We start from the raw sequence: 15,123 nt of genomic DNA, 5'->3' as shown, positions 1-15,123 counted from the left end.
TACGATAAAAAATTCTGTATGTCCCGGTCCACACTAGAGTGATTTCACCTAATTTCATGAAATTTCTTAATGAAATTCACGCTAGCGTGGACCGGGACTATGTATGTATATGTTTATGAAATTTAAATTTGTCATAATTTGAACATTAAAAACAAAACCTATCAAAATGGGTTTGACACAAGTCGGTCACCAACGAAAAAAAAATTGTAATCAGCTGTGAGCTCTGCCATAGCTTTCTTATTATACCATGAATGGTAACATGGCAGAATAAGAAGGTAATCTCATTTGAAAACCCCGTCCTTGAGCTGCCAAATACAACCATGCATTCGAAACAATATGAAAGTTGTTGTTATTGTATGTCAAATACAACAATAATAACATACAGTTTTGTTTACATTCTCGTAAATATTTGTGTATATAATTTGATTGGAGCAGAATAAAAAATTGCGACCAAATATGGTAAGCAGTGTGCAAGAAATGAAACAGACATCGCGGCCAATTATGGATATATCGGAATTCTGTGAAAATTTCGCTATAATAACTGCGTAGAAGCAGATAGAAATTTCGTTTTTCTGTTTCTGGGAAGAAAATTGTGACTTCGTGAAAAAAGTTCTGATTTTGATGCTTTTGTTTATTTGTTCATGTTATTGCAGAGTTTAGCAATGTGTATTCAGAATGACAAACTAAGGAAAAGAACATTTGCTTGCCAGCAGCGTTCAAAGTACGCATCCTGAGTAACAACATCCAGATACAATCATCAACCACATGCTGTCAGCTAAAAAGCCTACAAATCACCAAACCTCTATTTGCTGAATAATGGGCTACTGGTAATGTTCGTCGTGTCTGAGATGGTGACATCATTGATGTCGTCTTTGAATTCCCTTTGGTCATTTCTTATTAACATATTGTTGTTTATGATTGAACCACCTTTTGTTGGAAAACAGATCATTGTGCAGGTACTTCCTTTTGGTCCCATATGTCGGGAAAACATACATTTCCCAGACAAAAAATATTCATCGTTGGAATCAGGCTAGAAAGGGCTACCAGTAGTAAAAATATAGCCATCCCCGCTAAGAGCCCATGGTAGCTGCTAGATAAAACCTGTTTTCGGTAAGTGTTCCTTTATAAATTTTTCAATACTTTCGAACCAGTTAACTTAAGTCAACATATGCTCTGTTCCATTACCTGCAAGAAGCTACTACTTTTTACTACGATAACATTTTTTCCTTTATGTTATCGAAAAAAATAGTTAAAATTAGTAGATTCTTGCAGTACTGGAACAGACCAATATTAAACGTTCATCTTTTTAGACAATTTTCTTTTGGAAACTCTACTGTGCTGGTCGTAGTACCATGTGTGATCATCGCCGCATTGCCCTCGTGGGCCCTCATCGTCTACTACAAGGATTAAGGTCGCGCTTTGCGTAACATACTAGGCATTGAAATTACGAGATTTGACATGAAATCAAATCAGAAAATCATTTCGCGAAGAGCTAGAAATGTATTTTTTTCGGTGTTTGATACGGAACATCATAGGCTCTTAATTCCTACAAGATTAAAAACGTAGATTCATTCGCTTCGGGATAAATAAGCTATCATTAACAGAAATTTAGGTGTTCTATTCTACTGACGTGGAGTGTATATACTCCGTTGTGTTCATCCAGTATAAGTTAAGATGATAAGAGTTTTAAGAGTTATATTGAAGATGAAGAACGAAATGGTGTAATGATGATGAGAGAGTTCTGTGGTGGCTGCTTGTCGGATTAAGGATAAAAATGAAGAATAGGTTTCCAGAGTATTGCCGCGAGTTCGATCTGTAGGTTTTGCTGAAAATAGATAGAAGGAAATCATGATTGGTGGCAAAATTAACAATGATTATGGGGTCTATGTTATATAGATACACCACATTACTTATATTAGCGACATTTCCTCTATACATTTTTCGTCACAATCCCTTGAAAACTGGGAACATTTGAATTTTGCGAAAAACCATATTTTTTGTTGAGAATTTTATATATTTAGATATTTATTTTGAAATTGTCGTTTAATTTTCAAATTAAAATGTAACTGACATATGTGTATATGTTTGTTTACATACACATACATACAAGGTGTGTCAAAAATTTTTGACTATGAAGGGACGTCGAAGCTAATACAACCCTGTGAGTTGTGAGCGTAAGACTACCTTGTATCATGGAATGGTAATAACGGCTCATATACGATGATTAAGTGCATTATCTCGATTTATATATATGTCAAATATATATATATATATATATATATATATATATATATATATATATATATATATATATATATATAATTTGCCGTTGTTTCACAGTTTTATGTGTGGCCACAGCACTCTATTGTCACCTGTCATGACGTCACACAGTGGGAAGTTGCCAGCACAGCACAGCCCCATTGTCAAACAACTGTCAAAATCTATACACGAAAGAAAACAAATAATTTGACAGCTACTATTTTAAACAAAATGTGTTGCCACACTATAAATGGCAACAATTTCCTACAAATGAGTAGGTTAAAAAGGTTAGATAGGATAGTTTACGTCTAATACTTTTCATTTAATATGTCCAACTTTTCAATAATCGCTTTGGGATGAAAATAAATGTACATGCTTTGTATTTTGTTGTTTTCACAGGATTGTCAGTTTTCCCCCCAAATATTAACCGAACGCATTTTGATTTGAGTGGCAACACTGTTGCCACGTCGTTTCTGCTGTCAACTATTCGTGTCTTCGTCAATACAACAAATTTCAGTCGCCTTCATTCGTGTTACTCTTTCTGCAACGAAAACAAGGTGCGTGGTGTTTGTGCATTGAAAAAATTTAAATATTAAATAAAAAGACTGTTCTTACGTTTTATAACAAAAAAAAATTGTTGAAAAGGTTTTTATTAACATATTGTTAGACAGATATTTAAATTTGTTTTTGTTGCTATTAAAGAAAAATCTATTCAAAAGAGCCTACTAATTTGTTAACCATCTTTTGGAGTTGGAGAAGGGGAAAGTGGTGGCAAAAGTGAAAATTCCAATTATAAGTTGAAGGTGTTGAAAGTAATCATTTGATTTTTATTATATGAATGAAATCTTCTATAAAATATACATTTTAATTGTAAATATCAGTGCCGCTGACTGAAAATCTATTGTGAAAATGTTTCTCTGTAATGAAAGTAAATGTGTGACGTATGCCACGACGACAAACCCCCGTCATCTAATCACAACAAGTGATTGTTCTTTGACTTGCTGCTGCTTTTCTCCACTCCAACTATCATTTGCTTTTGTTCGACTTATTTTATGTTTAATTCTAATTAATTTCCTTTCTTTTCTTACAGCTAAACTAACCCGCCATGGATAAAGTTGTAAAATTCTGTGAACCTGGCCGTGTCTTCGCCAAGGACTCCATCCGTTTGGTGAAACGTTGCACCAAACCCGACCGCAAAGAGTTCCAAAAGATCGCTATTGCCACCGCCATTGGTTTCTGCATCATGGGTTTCATTGGTTTCTTCGTCAAATTGATCCACATCCCCATCAACAACATTATTGTCGGCTCATAAGTTAGAGAACATAGAAATGGATTTTCTTATTCGTGTGTACACAACATAACATTCTAAGGCTGCATCAGCTTTTCCCACTTTTGTTTGTATCCTACCTAATAACAACAACATCAAGATGATATATCCGTTTCATATGTTTAATTATGTTAATATTTCATAAGTTTTTACACATCCCTCAAGAAAAAAATACAATCTTCTTCCTGATGATTTTTCGATAAACGAACGATTTGTGTATTTGTCTGACATAGATCGATCTATTTTGTTTTTCTTAGTAAATACTTTTTTAATAGACTTAAGAGATTACATGAATTTTCATATCGAAAATAATTTAACAGGGAGTTGTGACGTTTCCATCTTTGTGAGAATTTGTAATTTTTCTCCCATTTTCCATTTTTATAAGAATTCTTTATTTTCATTGATTCGAGAAAAATTCTTGTGTTTAATTTATAATTTTGTAAAAGATAATAAAATTTAAACAAAAAAAAAAATGTAAAATCTGTTGTTTTAAATGGTTTAATGGTGCAGGAAGAATATCCATTAAAAGATCGATAATATAAATATACGTAGGGGGAATTCTATGTAGTGAGTGATATAAGCCAACAATAAAAATACCTGGAGATATAAAGGTATAAGTCCATATTTATATTAAGCAATTTTACTTGAGGCAATTTCCAGTTTGAAGGGAGAGAGGTGAGGCATATGGTAACCCTTTGCTCTTGAACGCCCTCTTTCACCGACAAACTGATAATTGCCGCAAGGGCAATTGCCTAATGTAAATATGGACTTAGAAAGTCTATACAGGTATCAGCGAGCTCCTATCGGAGATGTCCTAATGACGGAAATGACTAGAAGGCTTGTCGTGGTCGGAATGGGTTAGGTTTATGTGAATTAATTGATAAGGAAACACCAAAAAGCCATAAAGACGCAAACCCATTTTCAACATCCTTCTCTTTAAGGTTCAATTTATTGAGCCTTCTTTCTTATTTATTTATTTTATTCATTTATTGCGATTAAAGCTTTTAAGCCAATAAACATCGCAATGCGCAAAACTACTACAAAATCATATTCTGCATAACAAAAAATCTTAAAACTATTATTAAGTAATTAAAAAATTAAGTTATTAACAATTTTTAAGCAAAAACAAAATATAGTATAGGCTCCCCAGCCATAAATAAATAAATACGTATAAAAATTACATCTATTGCTGATGGTTCAAAATCAAATCAAAGCCAGAGCAAGCAGAATCTACTCAGCAACATCAGCCGACGCTGCTATAAAAAATCATTAACATACATACAGTGAGTGTCAAAAATATTCGGTTTTCAATTTCACCAATAATAACACCTCAGTATTTTAGAAGCCCATGACCAATAGTCCTAATTTACATTAGGCGAGTTTACTTGCGGCAATTGTCAGTTTGTAGGTGAGAGAGGGTGCTGAGAGGCAAAGGGTTACCGTATGCCTCACCTCTCTCTCCTACAAAATGACAATTGCCGCAAGTAAACTCGCCCAATGTAAATTGGGACTTATCCAAAAAACCAAATACTTAAAAATATGTTGGTCCTGTGGCAATTAAAAAGTGTATGTAACATGGATCCATGGCAACCCTATAAGCGAGAATAACAAAGAAAACGTGGTTAACCCTGTTTTCTATGCGTCAAAAATATTCGGTTTTTGTAACTTTTGTTAAATATTTTGCCAAAAAACAGGTCATTACCGAACTTTTTCTGCAATATTAGTATACATTTTAATAATTGCGAACAGAATCTTTGTTTCTGTGTGCAAAAATATTATATTTTATAGCAAATTATTAAAATTTAGCTCTAAGGAAAAACGCTATCCCAGAAAAGAGAAAACTGGTCATATTTCATTATAAAAACAGCAGAAATAAAAGGAAATTTTGCTTATTTTTGAATATTTAGTCAAATATAGTTGAAATCATGTGCAAAAGTCACAAAAATATATAAATAATCGATTTCGTGAAACACATAAGCCAGCCAAAACCAAGAACTGGGAGGGAAGGTAGAGGAATCTCCTGAAAAATTACGGCTAAACCGCCCTTAATTTTCTTGAAATTGGTCGCTGAGTCCTAAATGACGTTCAGAAGATAGAAAATATGCACTTAGATTACAAAAAATCGCAAGGATAAAGCCTTTCATGGCCTTGTAACACATCACAAACCATCTGCTATTTACATAACCAAAAATCTAGTTCAAGTTTCGCCTTGATGTACCTTCAAAACTTGATGTACATCAGAAACTTGGTTAAATGGAGTTAGTTTTGAATGCCTAAGCCGGAAAATCAGTATACCACCAAGTTTCCGGCCTTTCTGTGTACTCCAATACAAAAAGTACAAAGGAGCTTCTAGGAGACATGTATTTATCAATGACTTATGATGTGTTACAAGGCCATGAAAGGCTTTATCCTTGCAATTTTTTTGTAATGTAAGTGCATACTTTCTATCATCTGAACGTCGTTTAGGACTCAGTGACCAGTTTCAAGAAAATTAAGGGCGATTTAGCCTTAATTTTTCAGGAGATTCCTCTACCTTCCCTCCCAGTCTTGGTTTGGCTGGCTTATGTGCTTCACGAAATCGATTATTTCTGTATTTTCGTAACTTTTGCACATTATTTCAACTATATTCGACTAATTATTCAAAAATAAGCAAAAATTCCCTTTATTTCTGCCGTTTTTATAATAAAATACAAACAGTTTTCTCTTTTCTAGGATAGCGTTTTTCCTTAGCCCTAAATTTTGATAATTTGCCATGAAATCTGATATTTTTGCACACAGGAACAAAGATTCTGTTCGCAATTATTGAAATGTATACTAATATTGCAGAAAAAGTTCGATATTGACCGGTTTTTTGTCAAAATACAGTTTGTCAAGAAATTGTTTTCGAACCACGAAAACTAACATTTTTCTGTATTAATTAATGAAAAAATTACTGATAATTGTGATAAAAATGTCGGGTTTTTTGCAAAAATTAGTTGGACCACTTATTTAAGACAAGATAGGATGTATAAATAAAAAATTAACCCACGTGGTCCAACAAAAATTAACGAAAAGCAATAACTACATGTAATGCAAGTTGTCAAATAAATGTTTTCGAAATGTAATGGAGGTTCCAATATACCCCACATTTTCGGTAAATACTTGAAAATCAGGACAATTTATGAATTTTATTTTTAACAGGGAGTAACTACTAACAAGTATCAACAATATTAGTCATCGAATATCCGTACTAGGAGGGTTACCATATGGACCATGGGAGTACCAGGTCATATTACATGTAAACAGGGTCCTGTAGGTTTTAAACCGGGCATATTTGAAAACTAAGACGTTTTATGAGTTTCTTTAGTTCACTAGGACGGATTGTCATCAACTAAAAAAAAAAATACCATCAGAATAATTAAATCAGGAGGGTTGCCAGATGTACGAAAAAGGTACCAGGTTATATAAACAGTAAACGAGACCACCTGTGTCTCAAAATAGGGCACTGAAGTTTGTTGTTTCACTTAATATTAATTAAGAGGTAATACCATTTCACGAAACCATCGGAAATATCGCAGTAAGAGACTAATATTGCTTAGAAATGTATGGGGTACAGATTCCGACAATTTTCAGAAATGCTTACTACGACCTATTGGACACATTTCGTGTACTCTGCGATACTACTCAGCATATTTTTTTAAGAAAAAATAATGCTGGCGGCAAAATAATGCTTCAATTTTACCATGGAAGCCAAAAAACTTAGAGAATTCCTCTAAACTGGCTATAAACAGTTGACATCGGATGTCCATTATAAAATCAGTATAGACTGACAATATCTTGCATATGTATTTCTAAGCGATATTTGTACTTTTATGTCATATTTTGATTTGTTTTAGAGAATTGTTTCATCCATTAATTCAATTTGAGTTAAATAAACAAATCTTAAGCCCTGGTTATGGATTCAGGTGGTCTCGTTTACTGTTTATATAACCTGGTACCTTTTTCGTACATCTGGCAACCCTCCTGATTTAATTATTCTGAAGGTAATTTTTTTTAGTTGATGACAATCCGTCCTAGTGAACTAAAGAAACTCATAAAACGTCTTAGTTTTCAAATATTCCCGGGTTAAAACCTACAGGACCCTGTTTACATGTAATACGACCTGGTACTCCCTTGGTCCATATGGTAACCCTCCTAGTACGGATATTCGATGACTAATATTGTTGATACTTGTTAGTAGTTACTCCCTGTTAAAAATAAAATTCATAAATTGTCCTGATTTTCAAGTATTTACCGAAAATATGGGGTATATTGGAACCTCCATTACATTTCGAAAACATTTATTTGACAACTTGCATTACATGTAGTTATTGCTTTTCGTTATTTTTTGTTGGATCACGTGGGTTAATTTTTTATTTATACATCCTATCTTGTCTTAAATAAGTCGCCCAACTAATTTTTGCAAAAAACCTGACATTTTTATCACAATTATCAGTAATTTTTTCATTAATTAATACAGAAAAATGTTAGTTTTCTTGGTTCGAAAACAATTACTTGACAAACTGTATTTAACAAAAGTTACAAAAACCGAATATTTTTGACGCATAGAAAACAGGGTTAACAACGTTTTCTTTGTTATTCTCGCTTATAGGGTTGCCATGGATCCATGTTAGATACATTTTTTAATTGCCACAGGACCAACATTTTTTTAAGTATTTGGGTTTTTGAATATTGAGTATGGGCTTCTAATATACTGAGGTGTTATTATTTAATTTAAAACCGAATATTTTTGACACTCACTGTATATGTGTCATGTCGAACCTACTATGGTTCAGCTGGTCTGAGAGCAAAGCTTTCAAACTTGTTACGAAATACTCTTCGGGAAAAAGAAAATTGACGTAGCTCATTGGGAAGTCCGTTCCACAAATGCGCAGAGCGAACAATAAATGATCTTTCGTAAACGGATGAATAAAATCGTGGATAACGTAATTGTGTATTCCTAGTAGATCTGAAAAAACACAGTCTTTCTCGTAGAACACCAGGTAGGTCCAAAAGCACAGATTTGTAAAGAAATGATATAACACGTTCTTTAACATATATTTTAAAGGGAACTCCAAGAAAGTTACAGGCATGAGCAGAAACATGTTGAGATCTACGCAAATTGTAGACAAATCTAATTATCATATTGAAAAGTCTTTCTAGTTTATCAATATTCTCCTCCGTTGTACCAGAAATGACTTCTATGCCATAAGATATAATAGACATTAACATGGAATAATCTAAGTTTCTCTTAATACTAAATGGCAAAAACAGTTCGGTAGAATACAACCTTCGAAGTATACTTATTACCCTAGGGTATAAGCCATCAATATGGGCAGAAAAATCCAGCTTTGAGTCTATAACAACTCCTAAACATTTTAATCTGTCAACAAAACCAATCGTTGTGCCATCAATCTGTATATTCATACTACCATCCATACGCCATATTGGACCGAATAGCATGGCTGTAGTCTTAGAAGCATTTACAATCAATTTGTTGTTTCGACGCCAATTTGAAATGGCGCATAAGTTAATACTGACGTTATCTTCCAATTGAGCAACAGATTTCCCATTAAAAAATAAATGTATGTCATCTGCATACAAAAAAGGACGACAGGCATTGCCCAGAACACAACTACCAATGTCATTAATATATAAAATAAAAAGAAGGGGTCCCAAAATGGACCCTTGGGGCACACCACTGTAAATATTACGCCTGTTGGAAATACTTCCATTGTATGTAACATACTGGGAACGCCCTGACAAGAATGAGTTGATTAACATACACGATGTCGAATCAAACAAAAACCTAGATTTGAGTTTATCAAGTAGTATTGTGTAATCTACTCGCTCAAAAGCTTTAGATAGATCTAGGGCAATTAAGACACCACTGTCACCTCTATCAACCGTCTCCCTTATCGAGTCGGTAAGATCTACTAAAAGTGAAGTAGTGCTAAGTCCACGTCTGAAGCCATATTGATAGTTGTGGATACATTTTCTGTCATCAACAAATGCTTGAATTTGATTCAAAATAAGGGGCTCAGCAACTTTTGAGAGCGCTGGCAAAATGCTTATTGGTCTCATGTTATCGATTGTGTGAACTTCTTTTACCTTGGGAATGGGAACGACCCTAGCTACTTTCCACACTTGTGGAAAGACTGAAGTGGTGAAAATAACATTGAAAAAATAAGTCAAATACCTTGAGATATAGGGAAAGATGAGTTTTAAAAACTTGACGGGTATACCATCTACGCCCATAGCTTGCGATTTAATACGCCGCAAAGCCTCGAAAACGTCCATCTCAAAAACACAGCTAAATGAAAAGTTATTACCTTCGACGTCGTGAAAGTTTGAAGATCCATTATTACAAACCGCATTACCCTCTGTAAAAAAATCATTCAATGCATTAGCATCAATACTATCACAATGACTATCATCGTTACCAATGATACCATTATTCCGGAGATGCCTCCACACCTGTGTCGGGCCAAGTCTACCAAAAAATGTTTTGTAGTATTTACTACGCTCACTTCTCATAACAGATTTAGCTCTGTTTCTAAGACCGCAATATGTTGACCAATTCACTTGGGTGGGGTAACGCATATAATGTTTGTACGCCATATCACGAAGAGACTTGGACAATATTTCATAGATAATGCTGAAGTCAGTATCCACTAAATAATTATGCAGGCTTTGCCAATCAATGTTATTGTAATCGCGATATTCGACCAAGCGCTCTGTGAGATTGATGTTTATATTGATGGCACCAAAAATTAAAGAGTGATGTGAAATAGCAGGACATTGAACTTGGTCAGTAAAAATAATAGAGCACGATTGACTATAAACTACATAATCAATCAAGGAAACAGTGTCAGTGGCCATATTAAAATGTGTAGGCAAGGAGTTGTGATTAATAGACAGACCAAGACGGAGACATGTGTTCCTCATTTCATTCGATTTCGAAAATTCAAATAAGTTGCAGTTAAAGTCGCCGACTGCAATAACAGATTCGTACTGTGACAGAATATCTGCATGGGTTTCCTCAAAGCTGGGAATGTTGCCATGAGGCAAATAAACCACACCAAATAGAACTTTCCTACTACCAATAATAATTTCAATAAATAGGGATTCACATACTCCTGGGGGTTACACTGTATTGCGATGCGTAAGAAAATTGTACCGAATCAAGTAATTTGTACTCTCTAATGCGTTTTCGCATCTCCAAATTCTTTATTTGTCACCCAAAGTAGTAGGTAATTCTTATTTTTCACTGTATTTTTTATAAATCGTAAAAACCCTTTGTATAGTTAAATGGAATATTGTTTTGAGGACCAATAGCAAGAAATTTGTACAAGAAACCGTATAGCTTTTACATTATTTGTTGCTATAAACGAACAATTAAAATGAAAATGTTCAAATTTTGGTTTTTGCAATACATTAGTTGTCTAAATGTACATAACCGCATCTTTATTGAGACGAAACAAATTTTTCTCCTTGTAATCCGTTCCGCCACCGAATGAATCCATAATTATTTTTTTTTTGTTATAAACGATTAGCAAGTTTTAAGAACGCACGTACCGAACAAATAATTTTTTAAAATGTTTTTATTTACAATTTTTACATTTCTTTTTCCCATTCTTCGATATTGTTTACATTGTGCAGCCAGCATTGCCACATTTTCAGTTTATTTTGCGAAAGCGTTTGCGTTTGTGATACAGAGTACCAAATTGTACTCTTAACGCATTTAACATTCGCATCGCATTTGGTTTCGCATCGCGATACAGAGTAACCCCCCTGGTTTATTAGAACGGAAAACAACTTTGTATTTAACACCATTCAAAATGTATATACCGACACCTCCACCCCTAGCAATCAGGCGGTCATTACGAACAAATGAATAACCAGGTATCGTAACCGCTCTAGATGAAACGTACGGTTTCAACCAGGTTTCAGAAACTGCGAATAAGCACAGGCTACTATCACAAATGAGATTTTTAATCTCACTTAAAGTGGTGTTGTAGCTCGATGGACGCAAGCTTTGGCAATTTAGATGACCGAAAGACATTAAATTGTTATATTGGCTCAATATATTTTTGAAATGAGACGAACAACCAGCAATAGGCCCGAGATCATGATTAGGCGCCATAAAAAAATGAGAGTAAAAAAATATCGCTGGGGAACCTAACTGTATGCAAAAGTGGAATCATCATGAAAAATATAAAAAAAAACAATCAAAAAAGACATTCCTTTCGGGAAAACTATTAAGAACTACTCAAATCACATTAATGTAGACCAATAGTAGTTAAAAAAGAACAAAAGGTATTTAAATAATAAAAAAAGATCGAACATTTGCTATTTAACTATTAATCAAAACCTCTCACAATCAGCCACCTTAAGGACACGTTCGTTACCACTGGGAAAGACGGCATTAACTACAGGCTCGTCACCATTAATCAGGACAAATTTCATCAGCTTTCCCTGATTTCTAAGCTTTCTACAAACAAACATTAGCCTGGCAGAATCAGGTGTTAGATGATCGTCCAAGTATATATTAGTTTGAAGACTACCACCAATAACGGCATCCAATTTGATCGGAGGACCCCGACGGTTTTTAACGTTCTTATGGGTGAACGCGCGGCACATGTTAGCTCACTACCTTTAACGGGTGTTAAAGACAGTTCCCCAGGTGACACCACGGGGAGGTCAGTGTCCACTTGGGATGAAAGAGGGACCAGATAAATCCTGGGCTTTGCCTTGTTAAAACCGGTCAGGACCGTTGCTTGGTATCTTACATCCCCTACGTCACCCTTCATCATCATCATCATCATCATTTTGTATATAGCAGCTGTAATACACAAACATAGCAGAATCTCCTATATTTCAATTTAAGGTTACGTCCGATCATATTTAATTGTTTATCGACTTATTTCTCCTATAGTTTTTATTAAAGATAATAAATGTTGTAATTTTATCTATAAAAGCAGTGATTTTTACACAAATCTAAAAGAATTCCTGGTATTTAAATTTGAGGTTAGGTCCGGTCACATTAGAAATTTTCAAAAAGCTCTATATACCCTAAATTGGGACTAATACCCTAGACAGACGGCAGCGTTAATTTGTATTAACTGACTTAATTCAAATTAATTCGTGCATTATCCACATTCTTAGTGCACAAAATCAAAGGAAATTTAAACTGAATTTAGGTATTTCAATATGGCAATGCTGAAAAAGAGAGACCATATTCATGTAGGAGAGAGAGCATATTCATGCTCTGAGACACAATTTGCATTGAAAATCAATTGTCTTTTGTCAAATTTCCACGTTTAAGAAAATAAAAAAGGAAAACAAATCAGAAATTTTTTTCTTATAAACGTTATAATTATAAAGAGTGGAAGTAGTAATAGGCAAACTTAAGATTATAATGTATTATCTAAATTTGCAATGTATATAATATTGTGTACAGCACCATGCTTTTACACACATAATTTAGGAATAACAGCAATAATTAAATGATTATAATGTGATGAATTCCTTGCTCCCGAGAATGCAGTATTTTTAAGTGTTAAAATCTCAGTAATATTACAAACTAAAATAAAAAATAAAACAAAAAGGATATATAAAAAAATAAACATCCAAGTTATGCGTACCAAATATAGCTTTAGAATAAAATGCATATCGCAAATTAGCATTGATTTCGAAATTCGATGGAATCTCATTTATGTAGCCGATTGGAGATAAATAATTAATGTTCGTCCAACTATATGGTTGTTGGTTGTCAAAAATGCATGATATATAACTGTTTTGAAGATTTCTAACTCGTTCAACAAATTTTGAAATTAAGTCACAAACGTATAAACCAACAGGTGTAATCTTGGACTCGCCATACATCCTTCTCTTTGAGGGAAATGGATAGGGAGAAAGCCTCATATTTCCATGGTCGCCACATTTACAGAATTTTGGTAGAATAGATTGAGAATACTGTACTTACTTAAGAATTACCATTGAGATTCTGTGTTTAACTGTGTCCATCAATCGATAAATTGGACAGTTCTCAAAGCAAGTTACTTACTTAGCTGGCCTTTTACAGAACATTTGTTCCATAAGCCGAACTAAGAAAAAATGTCCAATCCTCTCTGTTTGCTGCTGTATTTTCCCAATCTGGGATATGTAGCTTACTGATATGTCGTTTCACTTGTTCGCTCCAACGAAGCATTGGCCTTCCAGATCTGCGAGAACCTCCATGCGGCGCGTATTTATACGCCTTTTTAGCGGGTTCATCATCACTCATTCTTATAACATGGCCTAGCCATCGCAATCGTTGTATCTCGATTTGTTCAACTACATTGATGTCATTGTAAAGTTGGTACAGCTCGTTGTTCATACGACGCCGATATTCGCAGTCAACACAGATTGGCCTGTAGATCTTTCGAAGAATTTTTCTCTCAAACACACAAAGCACTGCCTTATCTGCTTGAGCAAGTACCCATGCTTCGGAACCATACATTTGTAGCATACAACGTTGAAATTCCTGTGGCTGATGTTGATGACAAACTTTGTGTGGCAGTGGCACGCAGATACACGGCCTTATTAGCTCGCCGGTGGGGTTGGGTTCATCTACTGCCAGGTTTGTAGGTCCACTGGACATAATAAATAAAAAAAAAAAATGATTGCGTGCACTAACATTTTTCTTTGAGTGTATTTGGTACTGATTGAATGTAAAGATACACAATCATTTTAAACTCGAAGATGAAATTTGGTGATACAAGATATATCAGCTTTAGATATTTCACACACGGAAAAAAAAAGTGGGGTAGAAGGGGAGAAAGTAATGAGTGAAAAAGATGACACTACAAATGATCTGAAGCTACAGCTGTTGATGTGCTCTTGCGCCCTCCCAACCATGGTCACATTAATAACTAATCCAAACAAACATAGAAGACATTTCAGTGACCCCCAGAATCTCATGGAGCAAGCAACCTTACACGGGGAAATCAAAAAGTTGAATATTAATTTACTCGGAATTCATGATAATTTTTATTTTCATAATCAAAAGGCTTAACAAAAACGTATGATTAATAGCCTAATTAAAACTAGATTTTGAAATAAAACTAAAAAAATTAGATCTATGAATTTCATTCGCGAAGACAAGTAATGTAACTCGCATTGTAATCAGCTTAATCTACTTATTTGTTTTAACAATGGAAACAACAATAGTTATCAATGATGCATGCAAAATCACTAAATAACCAATTGAGAATAATAAACTTATTGCTTTACAGTATAAATCAAGAAGCTGCCTATGTCCGAATCAGTTTCTGTTATAGTTTATTAACTTCATACCCAGTAAATTAAAATATTATGACTCCAAAGATAGTTGAGTAGAACTGATTATGGTTTTCATCAATCAACCAAAACATCTTTATATGGTATCATTCCCAAATTCCAATCACAAAAAATATAACAAAAGAAAATAAAAAGGTAAACAATGCAGTAAGGTTAGAATGCAAAGAACTAAAATG

At 34.1% G+C, this 15,123-nt stretch overlaps 1 protein-coding gene and 1 long non-coding RNA gene across 4 annotated transcripts; both read left to right on the top strand.

Annotated features, from left to right (window-relative positions):
• The first annotated feature begins 342 nt into the window (after positions 1-342).
• Positions 343-1,450, top strand: LOC141398702 (uncharacterized). Its single transcript, XR_012411694.1, has 3 exons — positions 343-459; positions 654-1,110; positions 1,311-1,450. It is a non-coding gene; the product is annotated as an uncharacterized lncRNA (long non-coding RNA).
• Positions 1,451-2,531: 1,081 nt separating this feature from the next.
• LOC141396460 (protein transport protein Sec61 gamma-2 subunit) lies at positions 2,532-4,066 on the top strand. 3 transcript variants are annotated; one of them, XR_012411166.1, is made up of 3 exons: positions 2,532-2,546; positions 2,659-2,904; positions 3,350-4,066. XR_012411166.1 is itself a non-coding variant. In XM_073971938.1 (2 exons), the coding sequence occupies exon 2, from the start codon at positions 3,365-3,367 to the stop codon at positions 3,569-3,571; it is 207 nt and encodes a 68-aa protein (XP_073828039.1). In that variant the 5' UTR covers positions 2,670-2,816; positions 3,350-3,364; the 3' UTR covers positions 3,572-4,066. The 3 variants fall into 3 exon arrangements, 2 of the variants coding, with proteins under 2 accessions (XP_073828039.1, XP_073828038.1); XM_073971938.1 differs by lacking the exon at positions 2,532-2,546 and having other exon boundaries at positions 2,670-2,816; XM_073971937.1 differs by lacking the exon at positions 2,532-2,546 and having other exon boundaries at positions 2,777-2,904.
• The last annotated feature ends 11,057 nt before the right edge of the window (positions 4,067-15,123 follow it).

The sequence above is a fragment of the Musca autumnalis genome, unplaced genomic scaffold, assembly GCF_047663935.1.
Source record: "Musca autumnalis isolate F117 unplaced genomic scaffold, ASM4766393v1 scaffold_3, whole genome shotgun sequence".
Lineage (NCBI taxonomy): Eukaryota > Metazoa > Arthropoda > Insecta > Diptera > Muscidae > Musca > Musca autumnalis.
Note: the sequence above shows the minus strand (reverse complement) of the source record. Positions and strands in the feature narration are given on the sequence as shown.

Bases quoted from the DNA above. Each gene is read 5' to 3' on its own strand.
- LOC141396460 (XM_073971938.1), top strand. From the start codon at position 3,365: ATGGATAAAGTTGTAAAATTCTGTGAACCTGGCCGTGTCTTCGCCAAG.